Source organism: Podarcis gaigeae (genome assembly GCF_964106915.1).
Source record: "Podarcis gaigeae genome assembly, chromosome: 2".
Classification (NCBI taxonomy): Eukaryota; Metazoa; Chordata; class Lepidosauria; order Squamata; family Lacertidae; genus Podarcis; species Podarcis gaigeae.
In genome coordinates, this window is record NC_139679.1 from 2,168,066 (window position 1) to 2,187,613 (window position 19,548).

A 19,548-nucleotide genomic window follows, 5' to 3' on the forward strand; every position below is an offset into this window, starting at 1 on the left:
CCCTGTGCCCTCTAGCTGGCTGTAGGGCATCAGGTTGAGGACAGCAGAACTAAAGGACTGGAAGCCCTCCACACCCACACCCCCTTCTTGTCATATCTGAGATTCTAAGCTCTTCAAAGGCTGTTTGAAGTTGTTCTGCTCCAATAAGAAAAAGGAATTTGTGTGAATTTACTGATGCCACGAGTTCCCTGCAGCCAAATCCACTGACGGCTTCAGACAGGTAACCAAGACCATGTGTGTACTAGACCAGTTCTTACCAGGGGGGCAAAAACACACTTCCTTGGCTCAGGAGCTCCCCAGCCACAGGGGTTTCTCCCTCCCTCTGCATCTCTCTCTATCTCACACCCACACCCACACCCACACCCACCCACACCCCTCTTGGCTTCCCTCTGCAATAAATACAGTCAGACACCTTGTATTGTTTCCCCCCTTTATTTTTAACAAAAGTGGCATGTGGACAGTCTTCTCCCAGGCAAGCCATTTGTGCACTGACTCCTCAATATCGCCCGTGCACACACAGAGGGGAGAACAAAACACACGCTGGTAAAAGTTATTTCCAAGGGCGGAAGCAGGGGAACAGAAAGCAGCCTATGAATTGTACTGCAAAAGCAGGGCAACATCACAAGGTCCCATCCCCTAATGAGCCGAGGGCCAAAGTTTCCATGGAGAGCAAAGGACAGAAGGTAGGAATGGCCAATCTCAAGCCCTCCAGATACTGTTGGACTCCAGCTCCCATCATGCCTGGCCAGCGCCCATGCTGGCTGCAGCTGATGTGAGCTGGAGTCCAGCATCTGGAGAGCACCCTGTTGCCTGCCTACACCTGCATGCACTACAGATGGACCACCGACTTCCCCTGCTGGTGTGGCAGATTATTTTTCACCAGTGGCCAAGTCCTCTTTAGCTAGTCACCCGCTCTCTCATTATCCCTGCTTGCCCCTCATTCCATCAAATGGGCCACGAGGCAACAGGATTTGCCCTTTTGCTTCTCCTGCATTTAGGCAGCCACCAATTTTCTTCTGTGCTTCTTAAAAGTTTCTTGTTTTCAGGAGGGGACAATCAGTGGACATCATCACGTGCTCCACATGAGGCTGCCATTGGAGATGGTTCAGAAACGTAAAGCTGGCAAAGAATGCCGCTCACCAGCTGCTGGTTGTGGGCAGGAAGTTGGAGCATCACACTTTGACTTGCTAGCTGCACCGCTTGCTTCTAGGCCCAATTCAAATAGATGGGGATGAGTTCTAAAGTCCTAAATGGTTTGGGTCCGAGTTACCTTTACAAACAGCTGTGCCTGCATTAACCTGCCAGTCTCTTAAGATCTACTTCTGAGGCCGTTGAGATGCCCATTTTAAAAACAATGAAGCTGTTACAAAGTGCAGGAGGCCGCATGAAGAATCCAGAATTCACTGAAAGGTGGGAAGAGTTGCTACATCTGTCTTCCTTGGGTCTCCAGGCATGTCGCATGAGAACTGCTTAGCATTCTTTCATAGGCCCAGATTTAGATCTGCAATAAGCTCACATTCAGTGGGTGAACAACTCCTGCATCTCCAAAGGGGACACTTGGTTCTCATCAAGTTGCTTCCAGGCAAACCAAGAAACCACAAGGGCCAGCCACCACTTAAATACCTGGGAAGCATCCAGTGTGCAGGGTCCACACACTCAGAGTATAAGGATGTAAAAAGTTTATAAAGAGTGGATCCATCCCTTAGTCACATTGTCAAGTTTAAGGTTATGTTAAGAAATCCGGGCCCTAGTTTGGATGAGACCCAGGTTACCAGACACAAGCTGATGGGTACAGCTCTCTATTTGAGAAGAGATGGGAAGCACTCAGCAAGCCCTCTGTGCCCAACAGAAAGATCAGCACTGCAAAGGGGAATGGTGTGAGCCGTGGGGTGGAGAAGAGAAATGGCGCCACAGAATCCGGTACTAGCAAAAGGTTCTGGGTTAAGAATCCTAGAGTTGGAAGAGATCCCAAGGGCCATCGAGTCCAACCCCCTGCCAAGCAGGAAACACCATCAGAGCACTCTGAGCACAGTGGCAAACCCTCACATGTGATCAGATGCAACGATTCAGATCCAAGTGATGCAGAGAGATTCCGAGAACCCATTCCTTCTTACAAGATCACACCCATTGCTTGAGAGCCACCTCTGCTCCTGGCCAGGCTTGATCTTAAAAGGTTAAGTGTTACAATAATAAAATGCAGATGTGATGCTATTTAATGCAACCACCAGTGGCTATCTTGGAATTCCTTCGTTGAAGTCCATTTTCAACTGATGGGGGGGAGGGTTTCAGGGGGCCCCCAGTCACCGCTAGACTTCAGCTCCCATAATTCCTGACCCCATACTGGCTGGGGACTGTTGGGAGCTGAGTCCAAGAGCTTCTGGGGTGAAGGGGTACCCCCGCCACCCCCAATCCTCAGGCATGAAACCTCCTCTTCCACTGACCCATCCACACACCCCCACGTGCAAGAACCAAGTGGCTAATTACGTATTTTGGTTCAAAGATATGTGTGAGTCACAGATGACACACTCAGAACTGACTGGAGCATTAGAGTCTAAATAAATGCTTTGTTTCTGCTTTATAATGTAACAGTTTTAGACAATGGATACAAGGAAGACATTAGCAGCTGACCCTTAAAAGGGGGGCTGGGCTGTGGGGTTTGAAGGGTGTTTTATGTCACTCCCAAATTCCATAAGGCTAACCCTCAACAGCAGGGACATAGCTTCACCTGAACCAGGTATGGGGAACTCGTGGTCCACCCGTTGTTGCTGGACTACAACTCCCAGCATCCCTGCCCACTGGCCATGCTGGCTGAGGCAGTTGGGAGTTGGAGCCCAACAGCAGCTGAAGCACCACAACTTCCCCATCCCTGGTCTGAATCTCACTCTGAAACGTCAAACCCAACAATTTAAAAAGGAGCCAGGAGAAGAACTGGGCAGGAGGACTATTTTGGGCACAAAACTCCCCACGTTCTTCCTGCCTCAAAAGCCATGAGCAACAGCAAGACGACAACGGGGTCAGGGCTTCTGTTCAAAATAGCTTCCTCTTAAAATGGATTTGTGCCTTGCGCTTATGAAAATACTTCTCTCTGTGAAAGGAGTCCCTTGCTTTCTTCACCTCCTTGGGCCTTCGCCACACACCCGACAGGCGGCAACAACACAACGTTTATGGGTGGCGATGGTGGCTCTGCCAGTTTCTTCAGCCTTCATGTTGTTCCCCACCGCTCCAAAGTACAAGAGGGAAATGTATTGGGCCCAGGAGGACTTGGACCAGAACCTTGGGTCTTGCTGTGGACCCTGAACCATCCCTCCAAGCTGGAACAAAACGCTGGTGAAAGTTAAAAACACACACATACGCACGAGACTGAGGGGGCAAGGCAGAGCGACAGGCTAAATGGAATAAGGGAGAGCGCCTACGGAAGCCAGCAGAGGGAGGGAAAGCAGAGGTGGACGCAGGCTCCTGCTCTCGGCCTCCTAGGGGCCGTCCTCCTTGCCAGCACCTTCCTGCCAGGGTCTGTCCAGAGGGGGGGCTCCCCTCCTTCCACGTGCCTCCTCTCCTTGCTGGAGTTTAAAAGTCTGGGTCTTTATTAGAAGTCACTGAGAATGCTGATGTCTGCAAACTCATTCCTGTACCGATGAGAGTACAAGCTGAGGAGGAAGGCCCACTTCCAGGAGATGAAGCTCCAGACACAGGACAGGTAGTAGCTCTTTGGGTCTTTCAGGGCTAAACAGAAGAACAAGCACCATTAATAATGTTAAACAAAAGAGAGAGAGAACACAACCTCCCTTGCTCACTACTGAAGACTCCACTGGATGAGTTGCCACAACCAAAGGAAGCCAATGGAATAAATGCCTCCTATGGGAATCACCAGGCAGGATGGACTTCAGCAGAGATGGGGAACCTGAGACCCTCCTGGTGATGCTTGGCTCCTGCTCCTTTCAGCTCCGGCCGGCACAGACAATAGTCAGGGGTGATGGGAGTTGCAGGAGCAGGAGGGTGCGCAGGATCCCTTTCCCTGCATTTTGGAAGGCCGGCACCTGAAGCTTCAGAAGCAAAAGCAATGCTCCCCTTGGCTCCAAGTTGAAGCTAAAGTGGATCAGTGTGACGTGCCTCCCCCTTCAAGGCAGGTTCCCTAACAAATTCCCCTCCCCAGTACACATGGAAACACTAAGTAATGCGAATGGGAATATATGACCTTCTCTTATGCTCAGTTGGACTCCTGCTAGTCCATCTCTCCCAGTATTGTCTATTCGTAACAGTAGCATCCATGTAAATCAGGCTGGTCCAATGCACAGCCCAAGGGCCACATGTGGCCTTCAACGCATTTTCTGGCGGCCCTCAGCATGCCACCTTCCGAAAGTTGGGCAGGTGAGACGCTGGTCTTTGGGAAGGAGGCACAAGGCTCTGACAGGGTCCTAGAGTCTTCCCTCCACCTTCCCAAAGCCCAGTTAGTGCTTTCCCAGCTTTGGAAATGAGGGAGGGAGGGCTCTAGGACCCTGCCAGAGCCTCGTGCCTCCTTCCCAAAGCCCAGAGCCTCATTTATCCACCTTTGGGTAGGCAGCATGGGGGTGCATGCCCAATTTTGGCCTTGCTCTCCCCAACTCCACAACCAGGCAGTGTGCGGCCTGTGGGTTCAAAATACTCTTGCAGCCCACTTGGTATAAAAAGTTGGGCCATCCTTCTGTAAATTCTTAGCCACAGAGACATTTTGGAGCCCTGCTCCCTAAGATTCTTCTGGCTGGAGATACCCAGCTCAGAACCTGAGACATTCTGCATCCAAAGCAGCAGCTGTGGCTCATCCCTCTATCTTTTGCACATGCCAATTTGCCTTGGACCAAGCCAGTCTACTGACCCATCGAGCTGAGTGCAGCTTGCTGTTTCCAACAGCGAGTCGCCAAAGCCTCAGGCAAAAGGTCCATTCCACCCCCACTGCTGCTGGGTGATCCTTTCAAGTGGAGATGCCAGGGACTGAACCAAGGACCTTCTGTGAGCAAAGCAAGTGTTCTGCCACTGAGGATTATGGATTGCAGAATACAGCATTTTCGGGGAGCAAAATTGTTTTGTTTTTGGGGCCACTCAGAACCTACTCAGCTCTTGCTATAGCCGAACAGCAAATGCTCCCCAACTTACACTGATGCTGTGAGATGGCCAGGGCCAGGAATGTGCAGAAGCCCACCAGAGAGATGATGCCAAAGAGAACGCCGACAAAGAGGAAGAACCTCAAGCCTTTCAGCCACGTCCTCCAGTAATCCTGCACGTACATCACATGTGTGATCAGGGTCCAGAGAGCCAGCACCCCTGGGGGAGCAAAGAAGGAGAAGAATCAAGAGCAATGGCAACACGAACTGCAGGGCAGATCATCCATCTCCACACAGGTCTTAGGCCAGGAGTGGGGAGACTGTGGCTGCTGCTGGACTCCAAATCCCATCAGCCCTTGACCATTGGCTGTGCTGAGGATGATGGGAGTTGGAGTCAAGAAACAGCTGGAGGGCACTACACTGCCATTAAACACAACAGAAAAGTCTGAGCAGGAATTTTTTCCCCCAAAAACCCACCAAACACCTATTGTGGTTCTCTTCCACAACAGGTAGTAGTAATAATAATAACAATAATTTTATTATTTCCCTAGACACTATGGGCGGCTTACAGCACATATAAAAACATAGTAAAATGTGAAACATTAAAAACTTCCCAATGCAGGGCTGCCCTCAGATGTTTTCTAAAAGTTGTGTAATTCTTCATCTCCTTGACATCTGATGGGAAGGCGTTCCACAGGGTGGGTGCCACTACTGAGAAGGCCCTCTGCCTGGTTCCCTGTAGCTTCACTTTTTGCAGTGAGGGAATCAGCAGAAGACCTTCAGAAGAGGACCTCAGTGTCCAGGCTGAACGATGGGGGTGGAGACACTTCTTCAGTTATACTGAGCTGAGGCTGTTTAGGGCTTTACAAGTCAGCACCAACCCTGAATTGTGTTTGGAAACATAATGGGAGCCAGTGAAGATCCTTTAGGACCGGTGTTATATGGTGCCGGCAGTCACTCCCAGTCACCAGTCTAGCTGCCATATTCTGGATTAGTGCACACCTTTAGATCTCACCTCTTCAAATAAAATCAGGGAGAGGACACAGTGGAAGGAATGCCCTCCTGTGGTGAAAAACAGCGCTGCAGACACCCATCAGCACTGGGGGGGGGGGCGGGGGACTGAGTGCAAGATCTGCAGCTGTTTCAGGGATCTACTGAGGGATCAAACACAGGTTTGAAGACAAACCTATGTAAAAGTGCCTGAGCTTTGAGAAGCAGCATGGAGGTGATCACTGTTCCTAGAACCAGGTGTTTTTATCCTTACAAGAGGGGAAATTGAGGGTGGTGGTGGGGGAATCCACTTTTACCAGTTCAGCCAGCCAAAAGAGGTTACTCTGTCTGAAGGGCTTGTATTATGTGCACTGATGTGATTTTGGCATTGCATCTCTGGTGTTCAGACCAGGTGTATTCAGACCAGGGCTGGGGAACCTTTGGCCCTCCAGGTAACGTTGGACTCCAACTCCATCAGTCCAGCAACATCTGGAAAGACAGGGATCCCCCAGCCCTGGCATAATTGTTACACCCACCCCAAGCGGGAAGTCTAGCGTGGAATGTGCCCTTGGAGATGCTGCTGGACTCCAAATCCCATCAGTCCTGCCCAGTGGCTGTGATGGCAACTGTAGTCCAAAGAAACTGGAGAGCACAAGGTTGGCAAGGGCTGTTCTGGAAGAGCCATGGATGTGCAATAAGACAAGATTCCTGCAAGTTTTAAGGGGTGGGGAAACAGGAAGTTCAGCAGTGCTTTGCCAGCTCTGAAGAAGGGGACCTTCCCAGATTGCAGGTGCCGATTTCCACAGAGAGGCTACAGAAACACAGGCTTCTGAACACAAAGACCACCACAGCCAACCACAAATGAACAGCCACACCCTGGGCCAACCCCAACCTCTCTCACCACCAAAGGAACACAAGTGAACAGCAGAGAACCTGCACAAGCAACGCTGACACCAAACCCCACATATATTAAGTAAAATAGAAACATCACCACCCGACCCCACCCCCACTCATCTTTCCCCCCTCCACCTCTTTCCCCCTATTCTTCCTCAACAAATGAAACCAATTTGTAAAAAAAAAAAGTTACCTGGAAAAAAATACGAGAGAGAGAGAGAGACATTGCACACACCTTTGTAAATCAAGAAAATCTTTTTTTTAAAAGTACATTAAAAAATACTATTTGCAACACTGCTGACAAACCAAAAAAAGAAAAGAAAAGAAAAAGAAACAATCTTCTGGTCTACATTTAAAATAATATGGATGGTTTTTTAAAAATGCAGGGTCATTCCAGAGGCTGCTTCTCTCAGCAGGAAGCGTGTGGGTCAGAGGCTCCCCCTCACGTGTCAGGAACTGATTCAGCACCCAAGGCTGCCTCCTTGTGTTAGGGGACACCTGACGCTGCACTTCCCAAAAACCATGACTTTGCAAAGGAATCTTTGGAAAGGAAGTCTTCAGGGTGACTTGGCAGAAAATGCTGGGCAAAATGAGAACTCTGCACAGCAGCCTCCAAAATTGAATCAACCCTGACAAACTAGGCACAGGGTTGAAGGCATTGCTAGTAACAGCATTAAAGACCTTTCCAGTTCTCCAACACTCAGATAAACAGGGTTTAGATTGGGGTTTAGGGTCTTTGTTCAGAGTGGTGGCAACCCTTCCCCTGCAAAACATCTGGAGTGTACAAATGCCTCCTCTGTGTCTTCCTGCTACCTGACTCCTGGGGACAACAAGCAATTGTGAGAAGGCTGTTCAGCTGAGCACGATCTATTTGGTCCAGATCCAGGACAAACAAACCCTTGGCAGGCTCAACAGGGCAGATCCACAATACAGTTGTTTTGAACTTTTTGTGTTTCTTTTGGTCCTTTTCTGCAAGCTGGAATGAGATAAGAGGCATCAGCAACTGCCTGGCTGGAAAGGAGGAGGAAGACATTCAAGGGAGGAACCATTCTGCAACCCAGCGCTGCCCCCTAGCCCTAAAGACAGTGATCCTTTTGGCCCACACCCATGCAGCCTTGCACCCGGACTCATTTCTTGGTAAAGTTTCGGCCTGCATTCCTGAAACAGAACGGAACAAGAAACGTTTGAGATCATTGCTCAAGACAGAAGCAGCCTTGCCTCCTTCACATTTTCATGCACCCTGCCAAAAACAACCTTTAAGATCATGCCTCCTGATAAATCTTTGCCCCTCTAGAAGCTCCAGCTGTCAAAGACACCCCCAATTTGAGCATCAACACTCCAGCAACAGCCTAATTTGAGCCCCAGGGCTCCTGCAATGCCCCCAATTCTCACCATGTGTTCCTGTTGGCAACTGTGGCTGTTAGAAATCACCAAAGCAGCCAGCTGGATTAACAGCTTTGACTGCGTGAAGGCACCCTTTGGCACAGTGGTGGCTAAGAAGTGAGCCTGAAGGCAAAACTGAAAGGAGATTTCACACAGAACCTTCACCAATGTGGCATCAGGTTTGACGAGTAAGTCCTGGGAGTGATGAGATGCACGCAGTCTAACGCTGAAGCGCCATCCGGGAAGCCTCTTCTCCCACCCACACAGGGAGCATTTCTTTGCAGAGAATTTTACATATGAGCATATAAAGCAACCTTCTACTGGAGGCTGTTGGCAATTGGAGTCCAACTGCATCTACAGATTCCCCATTCAGTCTACATTGACTGCTAACAACTCTCCAAGGCCTCATTCCAGGTATTCCACAATGCCTAACATTTCTACAGTTGCACATGCTTGTTATACATTTAGGTCCCAAGTAGACAATATTTTCTGGTTTTACAGAATGCTGCCATCTACCTAAGCAGGTGCTGTTGGGCTCCAAATCTCCTCCGTCCCAGCCAGCCTGACGTGGGGTCGGGGTGACTGGGTGACCTTGGGCTAGTTGCCATCTCTTAGCCTAACCTACCTCACAGAGTTGTTGTGAGATTGAAGTAGAGAAGAGGAGAACCATGTACACCTTGAATTCCTTGGAAGACAAAGGTGCTACATAAATGTAATAATTAATAAAAACACCTGGAAGGCCACAGGATGCCCATCCTTGACCCAATCCCTTGAATAACAGGAACCATCTTGCTACAAAACAAGCAGTGCTCAGGGAACAGGCCAGCTTGAAAGGAGTGTGCCCTGTACACAATGCAATCCCCCACTTTTGCACAGCAGACACCATTGTTTGCTTCTCCCGTCTTTCACATCCACATTGAACTTTTGATCCACTTGTCTGGCAACGTCTCCCTTTGGAGAAGATCTTAATCCAAAGCCTTGCTTTATCCAATCGACTGAACTACCTGCCTGACTTAAAAATAGCAAAAAAAGCTTCTTAAGAATGAATGTCATCGTCCTGCTGCTTCATCCCAAGAATCAGGAGTGCGGCTTCCGCCTTCCAGGGCTCCACTCCCCAATTCAGTGGGGCACTTCCTTGAGATCTGAGGGGAGCTCCCATCGCATAAAGTAGGCATGAGGAAACTGTGGCCTTTCCAGAGGAGACTGGACTCCTAATCCCTGGCCATTATGGAGCTATTCACACCACGTAGGTCTCAAAGCAGTGTACAACAATAAAAAACCACCCCATACAATATACATCATTTAAAACCTCAAGAATATAAAACCTCACAAACTTCACAAACTAAAACAAAATGTAAAACATTTGAGGTGCATTCAGGGTGTGAAGACCTTCTGAAATAAGAGTTTTGATCAGAGTCTGAAACTGGGTGGGGGCAGCGCCTAGTTAGGTAGGATAATGTAAGTCAGCACACAGGTCAAGAGTCTTGGTTCTCATGGTCTTGCACTGCTCCAGGCTGCAGGAAAGGGCTCTGATGCTCCTTTCCAAAATACACTCCTACCCAAAAGTCCTTTTCTATGTGGAAGGAATTTGCTTTGTATGGATCAGCATTCAGTCATGTGAGCTGCCATCGGCTGTCTGAAGGAGCACAGCTCCTGGATTTCCCCCTCAACCACTTACTTAGGTTTTTTTTTATTATTATTATTATTATTTTATTTATTTAGGATTTTCTTGTTTTACAGAAGTGTAATGCCTCGTTTTTTTTTTCCCCCCATGTAACATTTTTACAAATCCGTTTCATTTGTTGAGGCATTAGGGGGAGAAGGAAAAAAAAAAGGAAAAAGAAAGGGGGTAGAGGGAGGGAAGATGCATGTGGGTGGGGTCGGGTGGTGGTGTTTCTATTATGCTTAATGTATGTAGAGTTTGGTGTCAGCATGCTTCTGTTGTTCACTTGTGTTCCTTTGGTGGTGAGAGAGGTTGGGGTTGGCCCGGGTGTGATTGTTTGATTGTGATTGGCTGTGGTGATCTTTGTTTTCGTGTGTGAGTGGGGTGGGTGGGTGTTTTGGATCAGGTTAGCCATATTGATTTGTATGCTGTTGGTGGATTATTGTCGTTGTCCTTTTGGGCAGTGTATGTGATAAAGGGGAGCCATACCGGGGTGAAGGTGTCTTCTTCTGTTTGTCCCCGTGTCAGTTTCAGTTTATTAGTTAATTTTTCCAGTAGGGCTGTTTCCCATACTATTTGGTACCATTGGTCCATGCTTACTCCTGACAGGTCTCTCCAGTGTCTGGTTATGGTGTTTCTGGCTGCTGAAAGTAGGTGGGTTATGAGTTCTTTGTGGTGTAAATGGGCGTTGTTGTCTTGGAAGATGTTTAGTAGGGCCAATTCTGGGGTGATATCTAATACTTGTTTAGTTATTTTACATATTTCTCGTATGGCTGTTGCCCAGAATAGTTGGATTTTGGGGCACTCCCACCACATGTGGAGGTATGTGCCTGTGGAGGTGCACCCTCTCCAGCATTTTGGTGAGGTTCCTGGGCGTATTAGCGCTAGTTTCCTTGGTGTTAGGTACCACCTGTAGGTGAGTTTCAGTGTGAGTTCTTTTCTTTTCGTTGATATGGATTTAAAGGGGAGTTTAGACCACATTCTGGTCCATTGTGTGGGGTTAATCTCATAGCCTATGTCATTCTCCCATTGTTTTTTGATTGCGTCTAGGGGGTTTGTGGGATTTTGGAGTAGTATTTTGTATATTGCGGATACCGTCCCTTTACTGTTTCCCTTTGTTGTTAGGAGGAGGTTTTCGAAGGTTGTCAGGGGCCTAGTTGCTGCTAATTTTACTGTTGGGTTGTTTAAGAGGGCATGTAGTTGGTGTTGTGTTAACCAGGGCATTTGGGTGTCTTCTAGTTTGTCTTGTATTTCTTGTGTTGACAAAGGTTTGTTATTTTTATAAAAGTCTATTAGGCGATATAAGCCTTTGGTTCGCCAGGTTTTTATCTGGAGGTTTTGTGCTGCATGGTGGAATAATGGGTGGTACGCCAGGGGGATTAGTGGGGATGGGGTTGGGGATAGTTTGCCTATTTGTGTTTTCCATGCTTTGAGCATGGTCTGTGTGTACCTGTTGAGTGTTGTGGGAATTTTCTTTAGTTTGTTTGGGAGGAGTGGGTATGCTGTGGTGCAGGTATTTTCAATTGTGTCCCTCTCTAGGTGTACCCATTGTTTTGTCTCATCTTTGAGTATATATGGGATTATATGTCGTATTTGGTTGGCAATGTAATATGCTTCTATGTTGGGGATTCCCCATCCTCCTTCTGAGGTGGGGAGGTGCAGGCATTTGGGGCTTATTCTTGGTTTTTTATGTGAGAAGATAAAAGAGTGTAGTTTTCTCTGCCAACTGCGGAGTTGGGTTGGGGGGATCCAGATTGGGAGGGTTTGGAATAGGTAGGTTAGTTTTGGGAGTGTGATCATTTTGATCATGGCTATTTTTCTGAGAGAGTGAAATTCATGTTATTCCATCTCTTTAGGTCTTTGTTAATTTGTCGCCACAGGGGCTTGTAGTTGTGGAGGTGCAATTTATTGAGGTTTCTGGTTATTTGTACCCCTAGGTATCTGAACTTGGTGTGGCAAAGTTTTATCTTGGTGACCTTCGTGAGTTCTTTTTGGGTGTGAGGAGGGGTGTTGAAGCACATAGCTTCTGACTTTGTGAAGTTTACCTGTAGGCCCGACCCCATTGCAAATGTGTTGAGTTCTCTGATTAGGGAGGTTGCTGTGCTTATGGGGTCTGGTGTTGTGACCATTAGGTCATCTGCAAAGAGCCCTAGTTTATAGGTTCTGCCTTTTATTTCTACTCCCTTGATGTCTGTGGCTGCTCGGATGCGGATTGCTAAGGGTTCCAGAGCCAGGATAAATAAGAAGGGAGACAGTGGGCATCCTTGTTTCGTGCCTCTTTGGATAGCTATAGTATTAGAATCCATATTATTAGTTCTGCATCTTGCTGAGGCTTGGGAGTATATTTGTTTGAGGATTTGTAGGAAGTTGGGGCCAAATTTCATGTTAGTTAGTACTGCTAATATGTATTTCCACTCTAAGCAATCAAAGGCTTTGAGGATGTCTAAGGACATAATTGTCAATGGAACCACTTACTTAGTTGATTAAAAGCAACTAAACTGCTTAATATTCTAAAATTGCTGAGCAGAAGGAAAAACAAAGTGCAACCGTTTCATTAAAACAAGCTTCAGCATATCTGTAAACTACTGCAAGACTGAGCTGTAGAGAACACATATGAACAAAAGAAGAGCCTGCTGGATCAGGCCAGCCCTCTTCTCACTGTTGCCAAGCTGTGGGAAACCAGCAAGCGGGATCTGAGCACAAGAGCCCTCTTCCCTCCTGGGGTTTCTGTTCAGAAGCCTTGCTGCCTCCAACTGTGGAGGCAGAGAGCAAAGAGGTTTATTATGAGGAATCCTGTCTTTGCTGACTCTGGGAATGGATAATATTGAAAAAGGCAGATATAATAGATTTGGAAGGACATGAAAACAGATTTGGATGGCATGCATACTTACAGTATGAGAAAGCTAAGGTGCATAAAGGTTTTCAGAATCATCTAATAAGAAAATCAATCTTTCTGGTATGGGAAAAAGCCCAAAACACCTTGGTGGCTTTCCCCTTTAGAAGTAATATCTTTGAAAAAAGCAGATATGAGAATTAATTGGCTGACATATAGAGAGCTGGTGAAACTAAAAGATTATGAATAGATAAGGGATTTAATAATGGACTGGTTACAGTTTCACCAATTAAATGATATATTTAAGATAAATAAAAAGAAAGGTTTTAGTTGTGAATTATCAAGATTTCAAAAAGATTTGTTAGAAAATAAATCATTATTTAAAATCATTAGTTAAAATGTATAGCTTGGTTTTTAGAGCGGCCCACAAAAAATGAACAGGTCAAGTCAGCAAAGTATTTGGGACTTAATATTCAGATGGCAGATTGGGAAAGGTTATGGAAATCAGATTTGAAATTTACGGCACATTGTACACTGAAAGAAAATTATATGAAAATGATGTACCGGTGGTATTTGACTCCTACTAAGTTAGCAAAGGGATGCAGGTGGCACTGTGGGTTAAAACACAGAGCCTAGGACTTGCCAATTGGAAGGTCGGCAGTTCGAATCCCCGCAACGGGGTGAGCTCCCATTCCTTGGTCCCTGCTCCTGCCAACCTAGCAGTTCGAAAGCACATCAAAGTGCAAGTAGATAAATAGGTACCGCTCCAGCGGGAAGGTAAACAGCATTTCCGTGTGCTGCTCTGGTTTGCCAGAAGCGGCTTAGTCATGCTGGCCACATGACCTGGAAGCTGTACGCCAGCTCCCTCGGCCAGTAAAGCGAGATGACCGCCGCAACCCCAGAGTCGGCCATGACTGTACCTAATGGTCAGGGGTCCCTTTACCTTTACATTTAAGTTATCAAAAATGTATAGGACAAGTTCAAATATCTGCTGGAAATGTAAAGAAAAAGAAGGTACCTTTTATCATATGTGGTGGACTTGTAAGGTAATAAAAGCATTCTGGGAGATGATATATAATGAAATTTTAAAATGCTTAAAATAACTTTTGTTAAGAAACCAGAAGCTTTTTTATTAGGAATTACAGGTACTGACATACCAAAGGAGCAGAAAATACTCTTTATATATGGAACAACGGCCACCCGGATGTTATTATCCCAGAACTGGAAAGAAGACAAAGTCCCTACCAGAGAAGAATGGCAAACCAAGCTGATAGACTTTGCCGAGATGGCAAAGCTGACTGGAAAACTCAGAAATCAAAAGGATAAAAACTTTATAAAAGAGTGGGGAAAATTATGTTATTTAGGAGACCACTGTAAGCAAATGGAAACAAGAGCAAGATTTTGACTCACTTGTAGTGTAAAAATTATTATGGACAATATGGTTTGATACGGATGAATATGCAGTTGTGGATGTTTAAAATGAGACCCTCATGGAGGAGATGGGGGGAAGTCTTGAGATTTGGAGAATCTCTTTATATAGATATGTTTTTACTAGTTTGTGTTCATTTATAGTTTGTATAAATGATTTCATAAAAAAAACTCCAAACCAAAACATGTTTTAACTGGCATGCCTCTGCACTGCCAAACCAACCCAAGCTTGATACAGGGTATAAGATTCCCCGTCTGGGCATAGCTCCCAGCTAAGGCACTCCACAGCCCAGAGGTTCAGCAGGAAGCTTTTACTTACAGCTCACGGTGTCTTAAGACAGAAGACTGCAACCTAGCAAAATTTACTTCCAACTGTCAGAATGCTAGACATGGCAGATGGGGAAAAGCTCATTAATGGGTGGGTTCTCCTGCATTCTCTATGGATTTTGCACAAAGTCACATTCATGTCATACATTTAAAGCACGGTGATTCCACCTTCCCCTCCCAAAAGAGTCTGGGAGCTGTGGTTTTTAAAGGATGCTGTGAGTTGTTCGGAGAGCCCAGCTGCCCTCTCAGAACTACGATTTCCAGAGTGACTTACCAAACAATCCCTCTTCACAGGGAGCGCTGGAAAGTACAGTGATGTCAATGGCATCATTGTGCTTTAAATGTATGTTGTGAACGTGGCTATAGTCACATTGCACACAGACATGCGCAGGCCTGTGGGATTCCCATCCCCAGTGAGGGCCAAAACACCCAGCCAGGATGAAGACACAAACTCCAGGATGGTGTCTAGATTTGCTTCTGGCCTTCTGCCTCCAAAAATCAAGCCTATACCTACCTGCATGCTGAGGTCCAAAAGTAGAGCAGGGGTGGGTGCTATTGGCCAGCAACGCCGTCATCCCTGACCACTGCTGATCAAGGCTGGTGTTCTAACAATATTTGGAGGGCCACGGGTTCTCGACTCAGAACACAACACGTTCTAATAGCTTGTAAGAATTAGTGGCGATATATAAGTAGCTGTTTATATATGACAAATGGTAGAGCTCATGCTTTGCATGCAGGTCTCCAACCTCAGTCTCAGGGTCAAAATAGATTTGAAGGATCTGGGGACTGGAAAAGGCAACAGCCCAACACCCTAAAGATTCGCTGTCAGTAACAATAGACAGTACAGTACAGTACCTTGGTTTACAACCATAATCCGTTCCAGAGGTGCGGTTGTAAACCAAAACAGGCTGTAACCCAAGGTACACTTTCGCCAATGGGGCCTCCCCCCAAAAAATTGGTTGTAATAAAAATAAAAATGGGTTGTAATCCAAAAAAAGGGACACACACTTCCGGGTTTGACATGATTGTAATCCAAAACGGTTATAATCCAAAGCTGTTGCAAACCAAGGTACCACTGTACTGCAGAAGATGGAACAGAGATCTGACTCTATATATACAGTCCTTCAATGGCTGTGCTCACTTCTCTCTGGTCGGGGACAGAGGGTGGCACTTGGGGGAACTGTCATCGTGCCACTCCTTGGTGTGTGGAGTGCCGCAGGGTGCAATACTCTCCCCAATGCTTTTCAACATCTTTATGTGCCCCCTCGCCCAGCTTGTCCGGAGTTTTGGATTGGGCTGCCATCAGTATGCTGATGACACCCAACTCTATCTGTTGATGGACGGCCATCCTGACTCGGCCCCAGACACACTGATCAGATGTTTGGAAGCTGTGGCTGGATGGTTACGTGGGAGCCAGTTGAAGTTAAATCCTTTGAAGACAGAGGTCCTATGGCTGGGACGGGACGATATGGGATGGGGGGGCAACTCCCATCTCTTGCAGGGGTGCAATTAGCGCTAGCACCGTCCGTTAAGAGTTTGGGTGTAATCTTTGACACCTCCCTTTCCATGGAGGCGCAGATTGCAGCTATAACAAAGGCAGCATTTTTTCATCTCCGCCAAGCTAAGCAGTTGGCTCCTTACCTCTCTCGCCCTGACCTAGCCACTGTGATCCACGCGACGGTCACCTCCAGACTTATTGTAACTGACTCTACATGGGGTTGCCCTTGAGACTGACCCAAAAACACCAGCGGGTGCAGAATGCCGCGGCGAGACTCCTTATGGGGTCCTTGCCACGGGAGCACATTCACCCGGTGCTATACCAGCTGCACTGGCTCCCGGTGGAGTACAGGATCAGGTTTAAGGTGCTGGTTTTAACCTTAAAGCCCTTTACAGCCTATGACCCTCGTACCTATGGGACCACCTCTCCTGGTATGTCCCACGGAAGACCTTACGGTCTTCAAACAAAAACATCTTGGAGGTCCCAGGCCACAGGGAGGTTAGACTGGCCTCAAGCAGAGCCAGGGCTTTTTTGGTCGAGGCCCTGATCTGGTGGAATGTTCTGTCACAAGAGACTAGGGCCCTGCAGGACTTGACATCTTTCCACGGGGCCTGCAAGACAGAGTTGTTCCACCAGGCCTTTGGCCAAGGCACAGTCTCACCCCCTCCTTTGGTAATCCTCATAGAACTCTAGCCCAATGGTTGCCATTAATTTCACTCTGAATTGATTTTAGAATGAAGTGATTTTAGAATGTATTTCAATTAATTGATTTATGTAAACTGTGTTATTTTACTGTTGTTAGCTGCTCTGAGCCCAGCTTCAGCTGGGGAGGGCGGGATATAAATAAAAATTTATTATTATTATATAGGAGCTTCATATGTACTTAATAAAGAAATGAATATGGAGAAAAAAAGAAATGAATACGGCTGGCTAAATTTCTCAATCCTTTTAAATGTGTGGGTGGGAGGGGGTGGGGTGGGTGGGTGGGTGTGGGGGGAGGTGTAGTGTTTTTATCTTGTATTTTTATGCTGTGAACCACCCTGAGATCTATGGGTGAAGGGTGGTGTACAAACTGGATAAATAAATAAAATGTAATTAAATGGCAGCTGCCTTTCCCCAAATAAACAAAGTCATCAATCCTTCAGAGACGACTGTCAAGTTTTTTCTATTACAATGCAATTTGTTTTACCGTGCTTCTCATTTAACTTGGTAATATCCTTCCTAACAGGGTAATAATGATCAGGTACTGAAAAACATTTCTAGGCTCCAAAGGCAGCACCTGAGTCATCCCCATCCCTTGCAGGACTGGTTATTCTGGTTCCCATTTTACAGACAGGATAGCCAAGGCCAAGGGATCAGTGTCACCAATGTCACAAAGTCAGAGAAGCTGGGATTTGAACTTGTGCTCCTTCAAGTCCCAAATCTCTCTGGTTTAAAGCGGTTCATCATCAATGCTTTCAGAACCATGTTCAGAAATTCACTGGGGATAAAAGAAAGAAAATGAATATGATTCTCATGAAGGTGATAATGAGAGGGTGACAGTTGCCCTGACAACTACTACAGAAGTACAAAAAGAAAGTAGCCAAAATCCCATCATGCCATGCTGTACCCTGACATGACCTGACAATTATACGAGACACACGGGTTTCTCCATGCTGCCTGCCTACAAGAGACGATTGTGATGCTGGACAAAGGGGAAGAATGTATTCAAAAAGGCATCAGGAAAATACATGCATTGCAAACCACAAACAGGCTGCATGCAACTGCACTTCTACATGCAGGGAGAAGAAGTCATGCTTAGAGTGGCCTTGAGTCCAACAGGTGCCAAGTGCTGAAATTCCGTTCTTTTAAGCCCTGTCTTAAAACTGCTACTTGGTAGTACAAAGCTGCTAACAATTTAATGCCAAAACCAAGCTATTTTTAAACATCAACATATCCATATTTTTGTAGAAGGTTGGATCCTAAATATTAGATGCCCTGGTGGCTCTTTAAAGCCTAACAGCCAGTGAGATGCAGCAGTCTGAGTGTCAAACCAGGACCTGGCATACAAGGGTTCAAATCCCCATTCTGCCCCATTCTTGGGCCAGCCAGCATCTCTCAGCCATACCTACCTCACAGGGTTGTTGCAAGGACAAAATGAGGAGAGGGAGACTCACACACAGCATCTACAGCTTCTTGGAGGAAAGATGCAATATACAGTGGTACCTCGGGTTAAGCACTTAATTTGTTCCGGAGGTCCGTTCTTAATCTGAAACTGTTCTTATCCTGAAGCACCACTTTAGCTAATGGGGCCTCCTGCTGCTGCCGCATGATTTCTGTTCTCATCCTGAAGCAAAGTTCTTAGCCCGAGGTACCACTGTAAATGCAGTAATAAACAAAATAATTGTCTCCCCCTCCACGCACACAAATTATCATACTGCCTTTAGTCTGAAGTACCGTATATGTTAGAGTGCTGTTAATGGTTACAGGGATAAGCTAGGAGCTCTTTGGGCATCAATGGGCCAGTTGCTATCTCTTAGCCTTAGTCTTAGGGTTGCAAAGAATTAAAATGTCACTCTGAGCTGTTGGGGTAAGGTGGATAAGTCTAACTAAGGACTGCAATATCCCAAGAACTGCCTCTCTCCATATAAATAGCATCCGAGTCCCTTCTTCAGATATAATAATAACAATAACAACAACCACAACAATTAAAAAACAGATTAGCTACAACTTGTCACATTTATACTCACAAGGGCAACTGGTAAGTATTACAACTAGAAAAAGCACTTAAAAGAATTCAAGTGACCTTTAGCACCCGGGGAAAGAACTGTAGAGACACTAGGTTGTTGTTTTTAAGGCTCTCCGGTTGGGGCAGCGAAGGGGAAATAAATCCAATGTGGATTGTCCCGCGAGGCCAGTTTGCAAATAACCCTCCTCTGGCTGCTCAGAAAGCTACGGTGGCCGAGAGTCCCCCAGGCCCCCTTCCAGCTGTGGCCCCGCCGTAGAAAAGCGAACCCACAGGCTGTGCTGAGTGCTGCAAACTCGCCGCGGACTCGCGACGAAGCCCCGGCGAGAAGGGGAGGGCGCGGGGAGAAAGAGGCTCCCCGCGGCGGAGCGGACCCTTCCGGGGGGGGGGGGCTTGGAAGGCGAGGCTGCGCGGAGAGAGAGAGCGCGTCTTACCGGAGAGCCCTCCGGCGGCGGCGGTGTAAGGCTGCCGCAGGCTGGGCGCCAGGTTCCACACCAGGAAGACCGACAGCCCCGACACGCTCCCGGCCGCCGAGTAGGCCAGGCGGATGCCCAGCTTCCGCGTCACCGCCATCGCCCAGCCAGCCGAGCGAGCGAGCGAGCGAGCGAGCGAGCGAGAGGGCGAGAAGGCGTGCTGCGCCGGTGCCTGTCCGAGGCCGCCCGCCCGCCTGCCCGCCCGCCTGCCGCTGCCTCCCCGGCTCCGCCTCCCTCGCCGCCCCGCCGGAGACGCCCC

General features: G+C 47.3%; 1 protein-coding gene across 2 annotated transcripts; it reads right to left on the minus strand.

The window, feature by feature from the left end:
* Positions 1 to 413: 413 nt before the first annotated feature.
* On the minus strand, positions 414 to 19,546 carry SLC48A1 (solute carrier family 48 member 1). Of its 2 annotated transcripts, XR_014561787.1 has the most exons (4): positions 19,251 to 19,546; positions 5,128 to 5,295; positions 2,031 to 3,720; positions 414 to 1,950 (listed from the first exon to the last, which is right to left on the minus strand). XR_014561787.1 is itself a non-coding variant. In XM_083729285.1 (3 exons), the coding sequence occupies exons 1-3, from the start codon at positions 19,387 to 19,389 to the stop codon at positions 3,584 to 3,586; spliced, it is 444 nt and encodes a 147-aa protein (XP_083585411.1). In that variant the 5' UTR covers positions 19,390 to 19,504; the 3' UTR covers positions 414 to 3,583. The 2 variants fall into 2 exon arrangements, 1 of the variants encoding a protein (XP_083585411.1); XM_083729285.1 differs by having other exon boundaries at positions 414 to 3,720; positions 19,251 to 19,504.
* Positions 19,547 to 19,548: the final 2 nt, after the last annotated feature.

Bases quoted from the DNA above. Each gene is read 5' to 3' on its own strand.
- SLC48A1 (XM_083729285.1), bottom strand. From the start codon at position 19,389: ATGGCGGTGACGCGGAAGCTGGGCATCCGCCTGGCCTACTCGGCGGCC. The intron at 5,296-19,250 runs GTAAGACGCGCT...TTGCTCCCCCAG, and splicing joins CGCCGCCGGAGGGCTCTCCG to GGGTGCTGGCTCTCTGGACC. The intron at 3,721-5,127 runs GTAAGTTGGGGA...TCTTCTGTTTAG, and splicing joins GGCCATCTCACAGCATCAGT to CCCTGAAAGACCCAAAGAGC.